Source organism: Agelaius tricolor, unplaced genomic scaffold (assembly GCF_023055355.1).
Source record: "Agelaius tricolor isolate 1412-34295 unplaced genomic scaffold, bAgeTri1.0.p SCAF_8, whole genome shotgun sequence".
Lineage (NCBI taxonomy): Eukaryota > Metazoa > Chordata > Aves > Passeriformes > Icteridae > Agelaius > Agelaius tricolor.
In genome coordinates this window covers 2318042-2336820 of record NW_027269268.1, presented here as the reverse complement: position 1 = coordinate 2336820, position 18779 = coordinate 2318042, and the positions used below count along the sequence as shown (strand labels likewise).

The 18779-nt window shown below is 49.1% G+C and overlaps 1 protein-coding gene across 2 annotated transcripts; it reads right to left on the bottom strand.

Annotated features, from left to right (window-relative positions):
- Nucleotides 1–457: 457 nt before the first annotated feature.
- SCARB2 (scavenger receptor class B member 2) lies at nucleotides 458–17795 on the bottom strand. 2 transcript variants are annotated; one of them, XM_071431243.1, is made up of 13 exons: nucleotides 17415–17795; nucleotides 12541–12698; nucleotides 9096–9243; nucleotides 7817–8005; nucleotides 7115–7206; nucleotides 6751–6870; nucleotides 5780–5958; nucleotides 5497–5615; nucleotides 4742–4815; nucleotides 3915–3966; nucleotides 3178–3336; nucleotides 2962–3032; nucleotides 458–1897 (listed from the first exon to the last, which is right to left on the bottom strand). In XM_071431243.1, the coding sequence occupies exons 1-12, from the start codon at nucleotides 17529–17531 to the stop codon at nucleotides 3003–3005; spliced, it is 1437 nt and encodes a 478-aa protein (XP_071287344.1). In that variant the 5' UTR covers nucleotides 17532–17795; the 3' UTR covers nucleotides 458–1897; nucleotides 2962–3002. The 2 variants fall into 2 exon arrangements, with proteins under 2 accessions (XP_071287344.1, XP_071287343.1); XM_071431242.1 differs by lacking the exon at nucleotides 2962–3032 and having other exon boundaries at nucleotides 17415–17793.
- Nucleotides 17796–18779: the final 984 nt, after the last annotated feature.

Here is an 18779-nt window from a genome sequence, read left to right as displayed (position 1 = left end):
GTGCTCCACTCCCTGCCATGTGTGGAAAACGACCAGATAATATTGGCTTTTGCACTTATGTATTAGCCTATGCATGTTGTTAGTGATTACAAGTATTTAGAAATAGCATCAATGATAACTTTTTAGCTGCATGTTAATAAAATATAATCTATGAGCTTAAGCATGCATTGTGATGTTTATAGAAATAGTGGTGTAATCAATATAATATCTGTGTATCACTCATGGAAATAATAGTGTGATGAATGTATTGTGTTGTAGATCTTAGCAAAACACAAGATGTTTAATAAAAAGGGCTTTTGTGTAACTAAAAACAGTGTAAGGCCATTCACTGACCAACCTGTCCAAGTGATAAGATAACCCTGACACAAACCAGAGCACCAGAGGACAATTAGAGAATACCACGTTAAATTTAAGGAGGACACATTAAATCCTTATCAGGGGATGTGAAACAGCAGGATGGAGGCACAAGGAGAAATAAAATATATTGACCTGACAACCAGGATGTCATTCAGATAAGCTGGATCGTGAAGTCAAACAAAGGAGTTCCCAAAACATCACAAAGTTCACAAGAATGTTTGAATAATGCAGAAAACACATGAATATGCATGTATCTCAGCAATGTAACAGTATAAAGATAACACTGTCTGTATACACCGGGGTGTTCTTTCTGCTGTTGGTCAGGAGCAGCCCAGCCCTGGAAATATGGTCCTTTTTAATCCTATTATTATTAAACTTCTTAAAATTCTAAGCAGTGAATTCTGTTTTTCACAGTGGGCAGGGCCACCTTCCATGATCCCAGGCTGCTCCAAGCCCCATCCAGCCTGGCCTTGGACATTTGCAGGGATCCAGGGGCAGCCAGAGCTGCTCTGCAGAATCCATTCAAGGGCCTCTCCACCGTCACAGGGAAGGAACCAAAGCAGAAGCCAGGAAAAAGACCTCAAACCAAGCCCAAGCAATGCACACCCCAATGCCCCTCTTTAGAAGACAGTTACACACTTGGAACACACAGTTCACTACCTAACGGAAACATTCCTCGAGGAGAATATTCTTTTAATTGGGAAGGGGGGGAGAAACCTTCGTGACATTTAACACAAGTTTCAGCTTGACAAGTAAAAAAGTGTCAGGAGTTCTCAGGACCCTGTCCATAACACGGAGGGGCGCTCTCATCCCACACATGCCAAGTCTGCTTATTCCCAGCAAACCCCCACAGCACCACCCAGCGGCTGTGTCCGCTGCAGCCCAGGAGCACGGCTGAGCTGCGGTGCCTGAAGCTGCAGAACAAAGCCCACACCCGAAGGATAAAAGCCTGGCTAGCAAGCAGAGTGGGAACACCGAGGTGCTCTGCATGGAGAAACACTTCCAGCCGCTGGCTCGGTCCCATGCAGAGCTGCAGCTGGGGTGGGTCAGCTGCACACTATGTTGTGACAGGAGAAGGACACCAGTGACAAACACTCTGCAGTGAGGACACATCATGGACAGGGCAGCACCCAGCCCACAGCCTGTGTGTCCCTGTCCCAGGGCCATCCAGGAGCCCGCTACCATTGGCACTGCCACCCGTGTCACTCCCATAGGGAACCGGGCTGGCCCCCGGTGCTGATCCTCTGTGGCTGCCAGTGTGGGTACAAATAGAGGGCAGGGCTGAGAAAAGCAGGATCCAGAGCAGTTTGCAAATGGAGTTTGGAAGCTGGAACATAGCTGAGAGAAACGTTTCCTCCCTGGCTGCCAGTGCAGACTCCCTTCCACCTCTGTCCCACCAAAAGTGGCGCTGGACACAAGCGTGGCTCCACAGGGGACAGCTGGTGTTAGGTCAGCTCTAATCTCTTGCTCTCCAAGCTCACAGGGGGAATGAAACCTACTAAGACGTCCTGATGAGTGGGGACCTCTCTTCTTCCGTGCTCTGCAAGAACAAAACCACAGCAAGTGAAACGTGGCAATCAGAGACCTTCCACCATGGGAAGCCTCCAAGCAGGGAAAGGAAAAGCTCCTACTTTTAAGGACAATTCTCTCCAAGAGAGCCAGAGTGCACTAAGGAAGCACCAGAGGGTGGGCAGCAGCTTGGGCAGGGCCCTGCTGCAGCCCCTGACACAGGAGGGAAGGCCAGAACCAGCCAGGGAGCACAAGAGGAGCTGCAGACTGCTGGATGAACTCTGCTTGCAGGAAAAGCAACAAAAAGCAAAGCAGGAAAAGCACAGAATGCAGGTGGTCCTTTGTCACTTTGACCCCTGCAGAGTGTTCCAGCACATCCAAGAGAGCTGGTTTGAAACTGGGCATGCAGGGTGGGGCAGGACAGGCCTTGGGACACCCTGGCTGAGCTGCTGACAGCACAGGCAGGCTCAGAAGAAAAGGAAAGGAAAAAGGACCAGTTTTTCCTGCACAGGAAACTGAAGTGCATGGGGATGGGATGGCAGTGGGACCCACTGATCCAGAGGGGTTCCCCAGGCACAGAAGGACGTTGTAAGACAGCATTTAGGGAACACCAAACACACAAGAGCACAGTAAGCCCACAGCAACTATGAGGAGAAAACAGCCTCCTAGAGAACCCGGGCTATTCCTCTAACCAAAGGCTCCACACTTGGTGCCATCTGAGCCCTGTTATGGTGAAATGTTAGCATCAGCTTTTGCCCTGACAGGCACCTTAATGCCAGCATGTCATCTTGGGACAGAAGGGCTTATAAACAGATTTACAGGCTGTCTTGTAAATAAACAATAGTGGAGAATACTTCCTCCTGCTGCTGCTCTCTGTGCAATTCATCTGTTCTTTGGCCACAAATTTGCATCGTGATTCTGGAAAATAACTCACTGGCACAACGCAGTTCTTCTGCTGAGAATACTGACACCAACTAAATCTGTCCTCAGATATGGTGGAGGTTTTGCATCTTATCCTTCAGGGTCCTCTAGACAGGCTGATTTATTTCACTATTGTTGGCAAGGCAATTGGCACAGAGACAGAACCTGCCTTACCAGGCTTCTCGGATTAACTCCGCTCCTTTGCTTTGGCGCATTTATTCTGAGTCTATTAAAACTTCCCCTCCCTAGAAAGGTCATTCCCAACAAAAACAAGATAAAAACATGTGCAGAAAGACACCAAAAGGTAAAATCAACCACAAAAAATAAAAAAAGAAAAATCAAATGCAGGCAGATGGACAGCAAGCAAAGTCAAATGCAAGTGCTGCTTACCTCTTCAGTTATCCTCTGGGACCTGCACGCCAGCACAATGAAAACAATCCCAAACACAATCCCCAGAGCCATGATTACAAAGGGGATCCCAGTCACAACACTGGCTTCCAGCAGGACGTGCCTGAGTTTGCTGGCAGATGCTTCATCAATCAGAACACTCTGGAGCAGAGAGAGATGAAGAGGAAATTTAAAAAAATCCAAACCTTTATTTATTTCTGTGCTTTCTATAAGATCACTTTTGTGAAGGGCAGGGAAACAACACTCCCACAACTCTCCACCACTGCTTCATTGCTTCCTGACACACTTTCCCCCTAAAATTCTTCCAGGGGGCACAGGGATTCCTAGTCTATTTCAAAGGAAAACAGGAATTTTTAACTTTTGGTTTAGGAATGGACTAACACCAATTGATTCAGTGATCTGACTACAGCACAGGACTATTCATAGCAGATGACTCAGGAAAAGGTGTGATCTCCTGAAGTCCTGCCTCTGAGCACCCCTTTTCCTCATGGCCAACTCCTTTCAGTTTAAAAGGAGCATCTGACTGAGAGCGTTAGGGAAGGCTGAAATTAACAGTACAACAAACAGCAGGAGGGTGTTAGTTAAGAAACAGCAACAGCTTCCTAGCAATTGCTGTACAAACAACAAGAAAATCAGCATTTTCTTTTCTAGCTGGCTCAGAGGGTATTTCTGCAAGCATTAACATGCCACAATGCTGGAAAGACAGCAAAGCTATTTACCTCATTTATATACATCACTGGGAAAATCAGCGTTCGGATGTTGCCGGTTTCACTGCGTAGAAAAAAAAATTATGGGTTTGGAACTTTTCCACCTGAGGGTTGTGAAGACAGATTATACAAGGACAATGAAAGAGGAAGGTGTCCCTAAAAAACCTCTGGGCTGTTTCTTTTTGCTGTGTATCTTCACCTCTCTGCTGGAGTAGGACAATCTCAATCTCACAGATGGATAAATTCTGATTCGGGAGCAGGGTGTATTTTGGGATTTGGTAGGCAGTGAAAGACAGGGATCCATCCAGGGCTCATTAGTAACTGAGTGACAGATTTGTGCCAGGCAGCAGGAATTGAGCTAAGCTGATGTATTGAAGGTTACTCCTACTTGTAAAACACAGGAACTATTGTCCAAGCCACATGGGCACAGCAGCAAAAATCCCCCAACAGTTGGCACATGTGGAATCTCAGCTCAGGCAGGAGCTGTGTTACTGTGACAGCTCCTGGGCACTGGGAAACAAGCCTGAAGAACACCCCTGAGTCTCCCAAGGGGACTGGGCAGATAAAATACTTGTGCTGTAGTTATTACAGCCAAGCTGTGCCAGGAAACATCAGGAGGAGTAGCTGCCGTTCAGCATTCTTTACTCTGCAGGTAGAACTACAGAATCTGCTTGATCTGTGAGAAGGGAGCATGCTGTCCCTTAGAACTGAGATTTGATTGCACTTCCCTCTCTCACACTTGCTCTCTCCATCCCATATTCCATCAGAACACTGCAGAACAAATCATGCTGAACATCAGCTTAGATATGAGACTCCACCCAGAAGCAGAGAGCACTCACAAAAATTCAGGTAATTTTTGGACGTGAACGTTGACCTGCATCCGCTTGGCTGCCTGCAAGACGAGCCCTGTCAGCTGGGGAGTAAAAGAGATCAGTGTTAAAAAACCCAGTGAAGGTGAAAGAACAAGAACTGTGAGAATGCAGGAAGAACCTGGTACACACCACGCAGTAGGATCTGCACCGGACCTGAGGAGAGCAGCTGTGGAATTTCCTCCTGCTTTAACTGCACATAACAGCCCGGTGAGTCAGAGCACTGTTTCTGTAAACCAGGCAGGCTGTGACTGTGCTCTTTTCCTTGACCCACATTTGTCTGTGGAGGTGTAGAGGTCACTGGTGTAGAGATGGAGGTGTAGAGATCACTGCTGTACTGGTTTTAGCTGGGAGAGAATTAATTTTCTCCACAGCAGCTGGCATCAGGCTGTGTTTTGGAGCCCTGATGAAAACAGCGTGGGTAACGCAGGGATGCTCAGTGATTGCTGGGCAGCCCTTGCACAGCTCCAGGCCCTTTCTGTTTCTCACACTGCCTGCCAGTGAGTGGGTGAGTGGGGTGTGTGAGATACTGGGAGGGGACAGGGACAGGACAGCTGACCCAAAATGCCCAAAGGGATCTCCCATTCCATCCAGCATCATGGAACTACTATAGATTCCTTGAGGTCAGTGGGACTATGCCAACACCCACCACACAAGGAGGTGACCTGAACCCAGGTGCTTGGATCCATTCACCTACAGAACCCTTGAAAAAAGACTGCACTTACAGGATTGATGTCCAGAAATGTCTCATGGTATTCTTTTCTGGGATGCATGCCCTCTATGTCCTCTACAAACTTTGGATCTGCCTGGTAAAAATGTGGAGCTGACAGAAATATTGGAGCACCTGGAATGCAGGAACACTGAGTCACCACCAAAACCAAAGGCCGAGCAGGACCTAGGGAAGCCTTGGAGGACCCCACAGCTCTGAGCTGTTTGCAGAGAGGGGAAGGGGTCCCTGTGGAGCCCCCAAGCCCCAGGGGCTGTGGGACAGCCAGGGCTGGGCCGTACCCTGCTTGCAGACGCTGACGTTGAGCACGCCGGTGCCTGGGCAGTTGCCGGCGGGCACGCAGAAGCCGGCGTTGGCCGGGTTCACCGAGGTGTTGGCAAACACCATGGAGGAGGGCACGAAGCGGAACGTGGGCACGCCGGCCACGGCTCCTGAGCTGTCATACACCAGGAACAGGGACCTGCAGGGAAGCAGAGCAGGGCCAGGCTTGTTGTCAGGCTGCAGCAGCGCTGAGCCCAGCCGCACGCGTGCCCTTGCTCATGCCCCAGGTTGCAGTCCCACCACACTCTGATCAGCAAACACACATCCCAGCATCCTGCTGCTGCACACAACAGACAGTCCTCACATCACTGCTGCACGTGGTGTGAGTGCTGGTACCTCTCCTGGGAGGGATTAGGAAAGGAACACAGTTGTGGAAGACAGAACAATCTGGCAGGTTCTGAATTTAGCCTAACACGTGTCTGTATTGATTTAAATAATTCCAGGTTGGGTTTGTTCTTCATGCACTGGGAAATCAGCAAGAGGGGACACAAGGTGTTACATAAGGAAGGAAAGGCCAAGATTTCCTTGGTACATTTCAGACAGCATCATGTAAAGTCATTAATCTCTGAAGAGGGCAACCTGGGTTCTCTGAAAAAGCACAGCATAGAGGAAGACTTTGGAAGAAAGAAACTTAAGGAAAGCTCATATAAATCCTTCCATTCCTCTCACTACTAGCCTTACAGCCCAGTCTGTCCTTGCAGTTTTTGTCCAAATTTTCACCTCATAAATCTTCATTTTGAAATAACACATCCTTAACTGCAGATTGGGAGGGTTTTTTGTAACTCTTACGTTCCCACCACAAATAAATGCAGAACACTGTGAGTGTTAAATGAAATCACAGGAGGAAAAGCACCAGCCTGACATGACACCTCGAGAGGAATGGATGTAAACACTCTGTTTTGAAGCCTGAGTGCCACTGTCTTCACCTTACCTGCAGAAATCTGAAGAAAAGATGTAAATGTTCTCATCTTTGCTGATCAGTGGGTGAAAGGATGTCCCATCTGTGCCATTGATCATGTTACATGCCTCTGTTGTCCACCAGCTCAAGGACCTGAGGAAAGGGAAGGAAAGAGGGCAAGGGCTAAAACATGTCCCAGCAGCAGTCAGGCCATGCCAGCTCCTGGCCCAGGCAAATGGGAATCAGACCTGTACAGAGCCATTTCCTCCTGCCTCAGCTCTGCTAACAACAAAAGGGATTGAAATGGGTTTAAGTTGCACTTGCATTCTCTTTAAACTGGCACCAGGCAAGCAAGGGGCAGATTGTGACAGAGGCAACAGTACACTGACAAACTTACTCTTTTCCTTTCCACTCCACAATCCTGGAGAAGTTCAGGTAGTTCGTCTCCCCACTCAGGAAAACATATTCTCCATCATCAGTTCCATTCATCTGCAAACAGATGCAGGGAGCTTTCAGTGGCTCCACTCCTCCTGTGGCACCTGGCTGCTCACTGCAATGGGGTGGCAGGACTTGAAGCTGTCACCACTCCAAATCCACCCCAGGAGTGATGGACTGCCCCTGAGAGCTGTGCAGTTCATTGAACTCCACCCTGAACAGGAATGAGGTGGAAGTGACTGGGAAAGATCCTTACACCTCCCAAACACAGGAAATAGAACACCTGATGAGCCTTTTCTCCCTTTTAGGGCTGCCCCTGAATAAAGAGCCCTCAGGAAGAAAATAACCCCACAGAAAAACCCTCAGCACTGCAGACATCCCCATGAAGCAAGGACTCCCCCAAGACCAAAATGACATGGAGTGATCAGAAACACTGTGCAAGCCAGGAATGGCTCCGGCACAGAATTAACATCCAATTTCAGTCACTTACTAAGGAAATCAGGACATTTTTCTGGGAGTTTGCACACGTGGCCCCACAAAGCCCATGTTATTCAAGTGAGCACAGGCAATAGTAGAGGATGCTGTCCTTGGAAAGCTTACCCATCCCTCCCATGCAGTGCCATCACCCCCAGGGACAACAGCAGCAGGTGTGGCCATGGGTTACCTTGCTGAAGAGCCCGAAGACGGGGTCGATCTCGGGGTGCAGGACGTGGATGGTGGAGAGCAGCCTGTCCTTGTAGCCCCAGAGCAGCTCGTGCACGCTGCGCACGGTGAACAGCGACTCCTGGTACAGCAGCAGCAGCACCTCCGTGGCAAACTGCAGAGGGGTCGACCTGGTCCACTCCATGGCAGTCTGCAGGGCATGGGAATGAGGGAGCAATGGTCACATTTGCTGGGCAACAAACCATCAGCTTGATCCAGGCACAGACACTTCCCTCTGCTGTGCACTCATTTCACCAAAATTCAAACATTTATTTCCTTTCCAGCTGACAACAGGCCTTTAAAGAGGTCATAACAAAAGGAGGGCATTCCTTTGGGCTAACCAACCTGTGGTTCTTCTCATACTGCCTGTTACAGTACATCACAGCCAAAAATCTGAAGGAGAGATAATCCTTACCACCACGAGATGCCTGGGAGGAATTGAAAACACAGGGCCTGTATTGTCTGCAACTTTCATTAAGCTGAGTCCTATCTCCTACTCATACAGGGCATTTCTGGATTCACTCGTAAAATCAGGCATTTTTGGAAATGCTGGGGACAAAGTTGAAATGAAGGTACCCTGCAACTGAAACTAAACCAGGATGGAGAGCAAAGGCTGAATGACACCCCCAAGTACTTGAGTAGAGGCTGACTGGCTCTGTGACAGCTTGGGATCTGCTTGTTCTCATGCTATCCCTGTATAAGACCAAAATAATGGTCTGCCTGTGATCACCATGAGATTCTCTATCACCTAGCGCAGTCTGGGGCTGCATTTTTGACTCTAATTTCATTCAGCTCTGTCTGGAACTGCTCTACTGTACTTTGTTTCTGGTTTGAGAAGCAGACTTGGAGGCAGCTTCTCCAAATTTGACAAAATAACCCCAAGCATTCCCAACACCCTCATGCAGAAGCCAGAGTTCCTCCTAGGCATTTGACATCACCGATTCCCTGGTTTCACTGACTCATGGAAGCCCAGCAAGCCTGATTGCCCCTTGTCCCTGGAGAGTGTGTGATCTTGTAGCACCAGGGGAAGGCACTGCAAAGATGTGAGGAGAGGGAGGAACAAAACAAGCCCCCCACAACAGTCCAGCCCCAAAGTGAGACCAGCATCTGCCCAGGACACGAGCTGCCTCTCTTGTTCTTCCATCACATTCATCTACCACAGAAAGTCAGGATGAAGCAACGCACTGCTCCTTCTGAAGTGTGTCAGGATGAATTCCAAGCAGGAACAAAAGAGAACTCACCACTGCAGGGATATTTACTGTCCTGATCAAGTCCACTTCAGGGTCTCCCACTGACTTCTCAGGTTCAAATACATAAGTCTTTGGGTTTAGAGCAGACACTTTGGTTCCATTGTCCAAAAACTGGACATGCACTCTTGGCCTGTATTCCCTGAAAGATAAGAGTTTGTTCTCTGATTGAGTTAAACAAATAGACACAGCATTAGTCACAGTTAACTTATGGCTGTTTTACTGCTTTAAGCACGTAAAGGGTGGCATTTTCAGTTCTTTGGAAGCAGATTCCCTCACAGACACAAACTCCCTGCTGTGTCTGCATGAGCTGAGTCAGACCTCATGGGGCGTTTCCAGAAATGCCACCCTGTGTGCTAACTGCACTTCGTATTTTTGCCTCATCTTTAAAAACCTCAAAGGAAGGACAACAATTTCAGATGGCTCAGAAGGATTTAAAGGCACCATATATGAGATTGCCCTGAAGTCCAGTGTGAAAATGAAACTTTTGCCTCTGCTGTAGGCAAAATCCACTTCCAGAAAGACGCAGGCTGCATGTGTGTCATGGGCCTGACCTAAGAACCCACCAAAATCCTTCTGCTGCCTTCAGAGCATGTGCACCAGGGCTCACATGTGGCATGACCACAGAACAACCCTCATTTTAGTTCTTCTCCTTTAATTCTTGAGCAGGAATCCTGGGCACAACAGAAATTCAACTGAACTTTTGCTTTTCACTACCCATGGCCTGGAAGGTTGCTGCTGTTCCTGTCTAAGCACTCAGACAGCAGGATAAAACTCAGGATTGCTGACAGACCAGTCCAATTGGCAAGGAACATCAAATGCTACCTGCTGGCCCGACGAGAAAGTCAATTTGCATTGCCATTAGCACTTGACCAACCAGGATTCTGCAGCTCTGCTGACACACACTCGTTGCTCCAGCAAACCCCAAAAGGGAAATGGCAGCAGACTGCTCACCGCCTGGCACACGAAGGAGGAGAAACTCCTCCTGTTTCCTCAGCCTGCAGTGACTCAGGAGCCTGTTGACTTTCACATTTGCCTGGGCAAACATCAAGTCACAAGATGTGAGGGAGAATTGTCCTGCCAGATGTTGTGCTCTGATGTTCTGCATCCAGTTTGGATTGAGATTCTGTCCTGGCTGCACTGGATCCATCAGTGCAGCTTCACAGCAGGCTGCATTACTCTGGGTCAGCTTTCACATCTAAAGCAAACTGGAAAGGCCTGTGAAACTACTGCTATCAGAAACTAGCCACTTCCCATCTTCCTTACCCTAAGTGTCTCTACCACTTCCCGGCATCCCTCCACCCAGGAACATTTCGGTCTGGCAACACTTCCAGCTTGACTTGGCAAGACCCTCTTGGACAGCAATCTATTTTATACCCTAGGGCTGGAACTGAGGGGATGAAAATGGACAGCTGCGAAATGCCTTCCTAAAATAGGCCAGGAGTAATCTGAGACACCTCTCCAGCTCTGGAGAGGAAAATAATACTCCCTGATGAGGGATATGAGTAGGACGTTACTAAGGCTCTAAGATGTTGAAGTTAAAAAGTTGTACATGTGTGCAAGACCAGACAATATTCCACTGCTCTTTGGGACTCAGCAGGCTTGGGCAGATAGGCAGCTTGAACTTTGTAATTACTTATTTTACATGCTGCCAGTTCAACTTCCAGGATTTAAAAACACCAGCACTACTATGTTTTTGTACAGAATATGCCTGAAGTGCTTTACAATGGATGCTGATGAAAAGCCTGAGCTGCAGAATGAGACTCTCTGGAGCCCTCCCTGTCACTGACTGGATTTTTTCCTCTCTGCTTGTCTGGCCCAGTTCACTCGCAGCCTTTCCCCAGCCTTTTTTTTTAATAAAAACATGGAGCCATGCACTTCACATTAGTGCATTTTGGGAGTTCTGAGACGTGCTAAGGCTAAATTAGGCTTCAGTGCTTTGCCACACAGGGCCTGTGGAACCAGCTGGAATGTGCAGCCTCTTCCCTTCCCTCCTGTTCCCACCAAGAACACCTGAGGGAGGGCTGGTGTCAGGGACCTGATTGCAGGCAGCCCTTGATGTGGGATGCAGGGAAAGGCTCTTCCAGCAAAGCAGCAGCTCAGGCTGGGCCTCCCCTGGGGCAGGGACCAGCCCCAGCCCCACCCACCCTGCTGAGCTCCTCCATGGATAAGGTGCAGCTTCCCAAAGCAGGCTGTGTGGGACACCCAGGAGAGACTCAGAGCTAAGGAAAGGGAAAGAAGCTGGCAAAGAGGACTGAATACCAGCCTGTGTGAACCCTGGAGCTGGTCCTGTTCATCTTCCTGACACTGAACACATTGCTGACTGATGCCCAGCATTACAGAGACCTGAAGGAAAGCTTGGGAACTAGAGAGCTTGTGGATCATCTTTTCTCCAGCTCTACTGGCTCCTGTAATAGCAGGGATTTTGCCAAAATACCACATGGAGTTTGCCAGGACTAAACAGACATGGGTCTAGAATGCAGAGGAGACAGGGGGAGAAGGGAAGCTGAGGCGTGGGAAGAAGGAAACTGAAAGGCAAGAGATAACACAGAAATCGAGTCTGTCACAAAGGCTTCTGCTTTCATTCCAGCCCTTTTTCAAATACCAAGAGATTCTGATAATTTTGCAGTTTAGGTAAAGACAGTTCCTTCTGGCACTGAGCCCTGCCCAGCCTGGATGAGCCTGTGTGACCAGAAGTGAGGCTGACAGTCAGGAATCCACCTTCTTGCTGTGGGGATGAGTTCCCCATCACAGCAGGACTCCCAGGACCACAGCCCTTCCTGTCACAGGTCTGCTCCTGGCTGACATGGCTGCAGGCAGCTGAGCATATCACAGATCTGAAGGAAAACTCATTTGTAAGGGAGACTTTCAAATCTCTCCATGCCACACAGGACAGCTCTAGGAGCTGGACAGTATTTAACATTGCACGTGGCCTCAGTAAATCCATCAGTAAAAATGAGAGATATGTTTAAAAGCTAAGCAGGTTTTTCCAGTGAGGGTTGGCTCAGGAAGACCCTTTTAGTACCACCCTAAGTGTTCTTCTGGCCACATTTTACCCATGTGGATGGTGCAACTCCAGCTAGGAACCAATTCCTGAGCAAGCATGAGTCACACTTTTGTGCAACACTCCACTCTCCCTAGCCTCCCAAACATCACCCAGCTCACAAGACAGCAGGCCAGGATGCATTAACTTCCTCTGTGTCCAGCAGTGAAGAACAGTAGCAAAACTTGGCCCAAAATCTGACAGAAGTCATTGGCCACATCTGAAAGCAGCTGCAAGTGTCAGTGCTGTCTGTGTGGGCTGTGACCATGCTCCCCTGGATAAACCTCCCCTCACACATTAACACCTAGGTTTTCTCCCAGAATGGGACCCCAAGCCTTCAGGATTCCCTACACAAGCAGAGTTCTTGTGGAGTGTGAAACTCCTGAAAGGTCCTACCTGTAGGTGTATGGTCCTATCTCCTCCACGAGAGGAGTGGCACCTTGGAGCACTTCCAAAGGATTTGTCACATTGAAGAAGTAGAACTGCATGTAGACTGGGGGGGGAGGGTCCTCCCAGGCCTCAAAGGTTTCTGTGCCATTCTTCAGGACTGTTCCCTGAAACAAGAGAAAGGCACATCAGCTGCTGGTGCTATCATGCTGCATGGCGCTGACAGGAGAGAGGAATTCCATGCCCTGGGAACAAGCACAGGCAGTAAGACTCGAGAGAGACCCCAGTTTTGATCTGCTTTACTTGGGAGCAGCTCACTCAACATCAACCAAGCCAGGCACCTGCTCTCCTGGCCACAGGCCAGGGGCAGCACTGCTTGGTTTGTAGTTCCACTCCTCCCCACAGACAATTGTGCCTGGCATTTTTCAGAAGGGAGACTGATCAGCTGCTACTTAGCAACCCTGTCTCCTTTCCTGCATCACTAAAACCTCCACCTGGTGCAAGACACCAAGAACATGTCAACATTACAGATAAAAGTACAGCTCAATGCTGGGAGGCCAACAGAGTCCTAGCCTTGATTTCTTTGCCCAAGAATGTCAGATTCCAACACAGCTGTGAGATTCTGTCTCCAAAGCAATCAGATTTGTTTTTCAGTGGCCTGTGAGCAAAACTGTGAATGACAAATCGCTTTCACATAGGCACTCTAGGATTTGTGCCTTTCCAAGGTCTTGGAATAGGGGAAAGATTGTTCTCCCTCTGTCTTTAATTTCTTTCCTACAGCCATGTCAGCACCTGCATCTCCAGACCCACAGTGTGTCAGCCTATTTGGTAACCAAGCTAGAAACCATTACTTATAACAGAAGCACTTAGGAAATGAAACACTTCAGTGATACTCCTTATCAGTATATACACCTTAAATGGAAAGTCACAACCACACCTGTCATGTAGAGCTCTGCAACAGAGGTCTCAATCTCTCACTTTATTACTGTCCCATTTTGGATGAAACTCACCCCATTTATAAAACATCCCCACCACCAAAACAAAGGCTTTTCATGTAGTTATAACTCTGGAACTGCTGCAGTGGTCACACAGAGAAATCTGGCTGGCAGAGGGAATGTTCAGGAGTAAACACAAAGAAAACTCGAAAACCACATCACCTGTAGGCGGAAAAAAGGGAGGAGGGGAATGATTTGCAATTAAATGTGTCTCATCAACACTCATTCTTTTCATTCTTCTGAGAAAACAAGTGGAATATTGTGAGTGGAAGCTCAGAAGCAGGGCAGGCTGGACAGCTGCCAGCTTGTGGTCAATGCTCACAGGGTCTTATCAGCCACTCTTGCCTCAGGACTCATTCTTGGCCTTCCCACTTAAGGAGCTGTTTTCTCTCCATGTAGACTTTAATTTTGAGGGATGAGATAAAGAGAAGACTGTTTCAAAGACAAACTTGTTGGCAGGAGCTTGGCATGGCAGCAGTAATGCTGAATGGCAGTGAGAGCCACCCCAGCTGGCGGCACTTTGCACTTGCAGCCTGCCTTCCCCATAGGATTAAATCCCATTTATTCTGTGTGCACCTCAAAATTTAATGTGTTTCAGACATGCTTGAGGAGCTTGGAGCACTTGTCTGCAACTACCAGCATCTCATATACACAATTTCTTACACAGGTTGATGCTTTTGATCCTGTTTTCTTGTGATTTATGCCAAGGAGACTCATCTCTGTATTCACTGGTCATATTCATTCCAGATTTATTTCTTGGATTGCATGGCACAATTTGCATCTCACACAGAAATGAAGTGCCTATTTATTATACAGTGACAGCAAACTTGTGAGCTGGATTCAGAGAGACTCCCAAAAACTGACAAGTAATGAAACATAGTAAGCTCTTTTCTTCTGATTTTCACCAAATGTTACCAGGGATATTTCAGTCTATCACAGGATATTACAAGGACATCAGAGTTTCTCCTTTCCAAGTGGAGTCCATGCTCATTTCCAGTATTCCAAAGCAGCCTTCCGGCTGACTGTATTTATCAGCCAGCCCTGAACCCACAGCCCTCTCGTTTGCTGCTGTTTCCTTGCCTTGACTGTGCTTTACACACAGGAAATAAATAGGGAGCTTTCCCTCCCAAATATAACAGCTACTGGCAGTGATGGTGGGAGTGGGAAATGGTAATGAACATTCCTGAAACCTACACAGAAAATTTAATTCCTTTATTTCATTTTATTTCTTGGAATCTCTAAACATTTTAATTCAAAGATGGACTTTTATGTGTTCATCCATGACAGAGTTTAACTGCACCTTGTTAAGGTGGTGGGGTAAGTGTTCAGACCAGCATGAACAGACCTCTTTGGGAATGGCCTGCCCCAAAGGAGCATCCCAATGGATCCTTCAGCTAGGCCTTCATGCTAAACTCTCCTGAGAGCTCCAGTGTTTTGCATTAAACAACAACAGCAAAAAATGATCAACACATCAGCTAAAACAAAGGAGAAAACATCTTCCTCATCCTTTTGGGCCTGAAACATTCCAGCCAACTCAGCTCAAGAGATGGCTGGTGACAAGTCCAGTGGAATTTCAAGGGGTGTGAAGAGTGTTTTCTAAAATTCTCAGCCTAAGGGATGTGGTGTGAAGGAAACACCTGGGCCAAAGGACTGACTGACTTCTAAGTCTGAAATGAGGAGGATAGCTCCAAGACTGATTGTGTGTGTGCATATATATACACACATATATAAATGTATATAATATTAGGTTGTATTCTCAACCTGCACACCTATGGCAATAAATACACCAGCATCTCCCCATCAGAGAGCACAAAGCAACACCACTGGCAGCTGGAATGCCTTTCTCCTGGGGAAGATTCATCCTTGTTCATTACTGATTTTTTTTCCCATGTCTCTCTAGAGTTTCAGGTGCTAGGCCCTGATAACAAACAGGTTTTGGAATTCTGCTTGTTTACAGAAATTTAAAAAAGTAGCAAACAAAGAATAAGTTGATGAGATTTGAATGTCTTCTGGGAAAAGTGCTGCCAGTGTTCTTGTCACAACACATCTGGCCACTGATTTCCAAGGGGATGTGAAGTCTGACAGCAGGCTGGATTCCCACTCTTCCCACATGTTCTCTGTATCCCAGACCCTGCCTTTGGCTGAAAAGGCTGCTGCACGCAACCCCCAGTGAAAGCAGAGCCATCCTCAGCCGTTCCCAGGTGCTGGCTGTGGAGACACAGGTGCTTCAGCTGCTCCAAAACATGGCTCTCCACTCCAGCTGCACTTGAGACTGCAAAGACAGCCCTGCTCCAGGACGCCTGGAAAGCCCTCAAAGGAATAGGGACTCCTTGCAAAAGCTCAGGTCTTGCCCATTTCAAAGGCAAATTTAGATTTGTCTATTTGCACAAGATTTTCTAAGCTACACAGGCAGTTACACAAGAGACAGCAGCTTTCCCGACTACACACAAATGAGGAGAAGCTCACGTGGGATGAAGCAAATGTGGAGAGCAGCCAGCTCAGCAGAGTGACAGGGAGCAGCGTGCTGTGGGGCTGAAAGCTGTGCTTCCCCAGCCTGGGGGTGTGGCTGCTGCAGAAGGCGCTCTGGGAGCTGGCACCCCTGGCAGGGAGCCGGGCAGCGCATTCCCTGCAATCCAGATGTGTGCCAGCACGGGCTGGAGAGCAGCAGGCAGCAAAGAAAGGCCTGAGCTCTGGAAACTTTATCCTGCATGACTGCAAGCCTGCTGAGCAAACAGCAAGTGGCTCTTACATAAGTTGCTGCGGGGAAGGAGCAGGCGGCCGGGAGATAATGCGTGTAAGGAGGATCATGCCTAATTCCCGACAGTCCTGCTCCAAAGCACAGCTCCCACCCCACTAACAGCAGCAAGAACACTTGGAAGCACAACTTCTGGGACGCAGGGGAGGGCAGACTCCTTCCCAAGGAGAGCCAAGATCAGGGGGATGGAGCTACACTTCCAAGTGACACAACCTGCTGTAAGCACAGTGCCAACCTAAACCAAACCGATTTGAGACAATGCAGTTTCCATGGTAGGAAATGCTCCCTGTCAACAGCCCAGAGGAAAGAACAGTAGGTTAGGAGATCACAGATAATCTGGTCACCACTTAGACAACAGCCCTGGACAAATCCCTTCATGGGTTAGCGTTCCTGGCTTCTCTGTCAGAATAAGAGCTAAGATAATATTCCTCAGATAGATAAATAATTGTTCATTACAAAGGAATTCCAAGAGAATTACTAACACAGCTGACCCTTCCCACTGGGCCACTGCATAAATGCACAGAGCCACTCTGGGAGAGAAACAAAAGCTTAGGCAGGGCAGGAGCAGTGCAGGCCTCTGCATCCCCAGCAACGCCAGGATGGGTGTCCCTGAGTGTGGAACAACCTGGTGAAATGCCTGGCTGCCATCACCCAGCCTGGGGAGCCGGCAGACAGCATGTGTTCCAGCCTACAGCACCTCTGGCCCTGCTCCAGAGGCACCAGTAAATGGAGCAGCAGAACAGGTATGAAAGCTGCAAGCAATTTATGATAGAGATGTCAAAAAGAAGAGGTGCTTCAGGTGCCCCCTGCTCCTCTCAGGCACTGCTGCTCTGGAGAGGACTCCTTGCTACAGCTGCTGCCCCACAGCCAGCAAAGCTGCCTCAAGAAGAGACATTTTTACCCATCCTCACCCGATTTTTACCCAGCCCAGGGACCAGAGCAGCCTGAGCTCCATTCTAAGCCCCAGCCCAGCCGGGTGGTGCTGGGCAGGGGGGGTTCACGGCCCAGGGACGCTCCTGCCCACTCACCCACCGCCGCTGCAAGGAGGCAGCCAGCCCCCCACTCCCTCAGCTATTTTGAGAAGGAATAACCCAGCAAACAAGACCGAGTCGGCAACGCGGCAATGCTTTTACCTGCTTCACCTGCAGATCCACCACCGTCTGGAAGACGTGCGCGACCAGCAGCGAGATGCTGGCGATGAGCAGCGTCATGGCCAGGACCCCCACGGTGACCAGACACAGCGACTTCATGGCTGCTGCTGCCGCCGCCGCCGCCGAGCAGGGAGCGCCGGGGCTCTGCCGGGCTCGGGCTCCGGGGGCGGGCGCACCGCGGGCCCCGCCCGCCAGCGCCAGGAGCAGCCGCCGCTCCCCGCCCTCGGCGCCGCAGCCGCCGCCGCTCGGCCGGGGATGCTCTGCTGTCCCGGGGGATGCTGTCCTAGGGATGCTCTCCCGGCTCACCGGGGCCGGGAGAACGCATCCCAGAAGAACGGGACTGGTTCTTGCCCGCAAGGACTCCTGGCACAGCCGGAAGGCTCCTGCCCGCTGGGGATGGCGCTGCTGGAGCGCCCCGCTCGGTGCGGCGGGCAGAGCCAAAGAGCACTCTGCAAAACAAGCGGAGCAATTCCACAGCGAGATTATTGCGGGAAAGCTGAGGCGCTTCACGCTCCTTTCAGACTGAATTAGGCATGCATGGCAGGGAGCGGATTCTGCCACACTTCAGTGCAGTTCAGCTGTTTAACACAGTTAAACCGCTCTTGAAAAAAATCAATCACATCAATGTACCTGCTTTTTCAAAAGCCAGCGGGATGTTCTGCTCCACTTCCCCACCCAGCACTGCCAGCAGGAGGGAAAGACACCTGCAACAGAGCGACGGATGTCATGCCAACCCCTGTCCCCCACGGCTTTCCTGTGGCACAAGAGGAAGGCAAGCCCTGCGACACGGCGCTGCCATCCCACGCCCCATCAGCAGCACCAGTGTTCCCCCAGCCACGAGTCAGCTCCCTGTCCAAACCACGAGGCTAGCAGCTCCCAGCTCCAGCCTGATCCCAGTAATGCCTTCCCGAGCAGGAGGGCAAGTGGCCTATCAGGTGGATTTCCTGCTAGGAAATTTCTAGTTTTCTAATTCCCTTAGAAATGCTTCTTCCTGTAATTGTGATTGCAGCAACAGTGTTATGTTACTGTGTGCCCTTTTGGATATTTTTGCTTATGAAAGGTTCTGAGGTCACATGTCACAGCTGTTTGGAAAACCAGAATTTTTGTGGTTCCACCCATACAGTTAATTTTTTTTTTTTTTTAAGGTTGTTCTGGCAGCTTTCTTTCATTTAGATTCTCATTCCAGAGTGGTATTCTCAGCCCTGTTTCATCACCATTTCTCCAGCAATTCTCCAAAAACCAAGAACCAGAGTACATAATTAGAATCTGGTTTTGAAGGCTAATTTAACTAGAGCAATAAAACACTCCCCTTAGAAGGACTCTTCTGTGGGAATTCTTTTTCTGTAA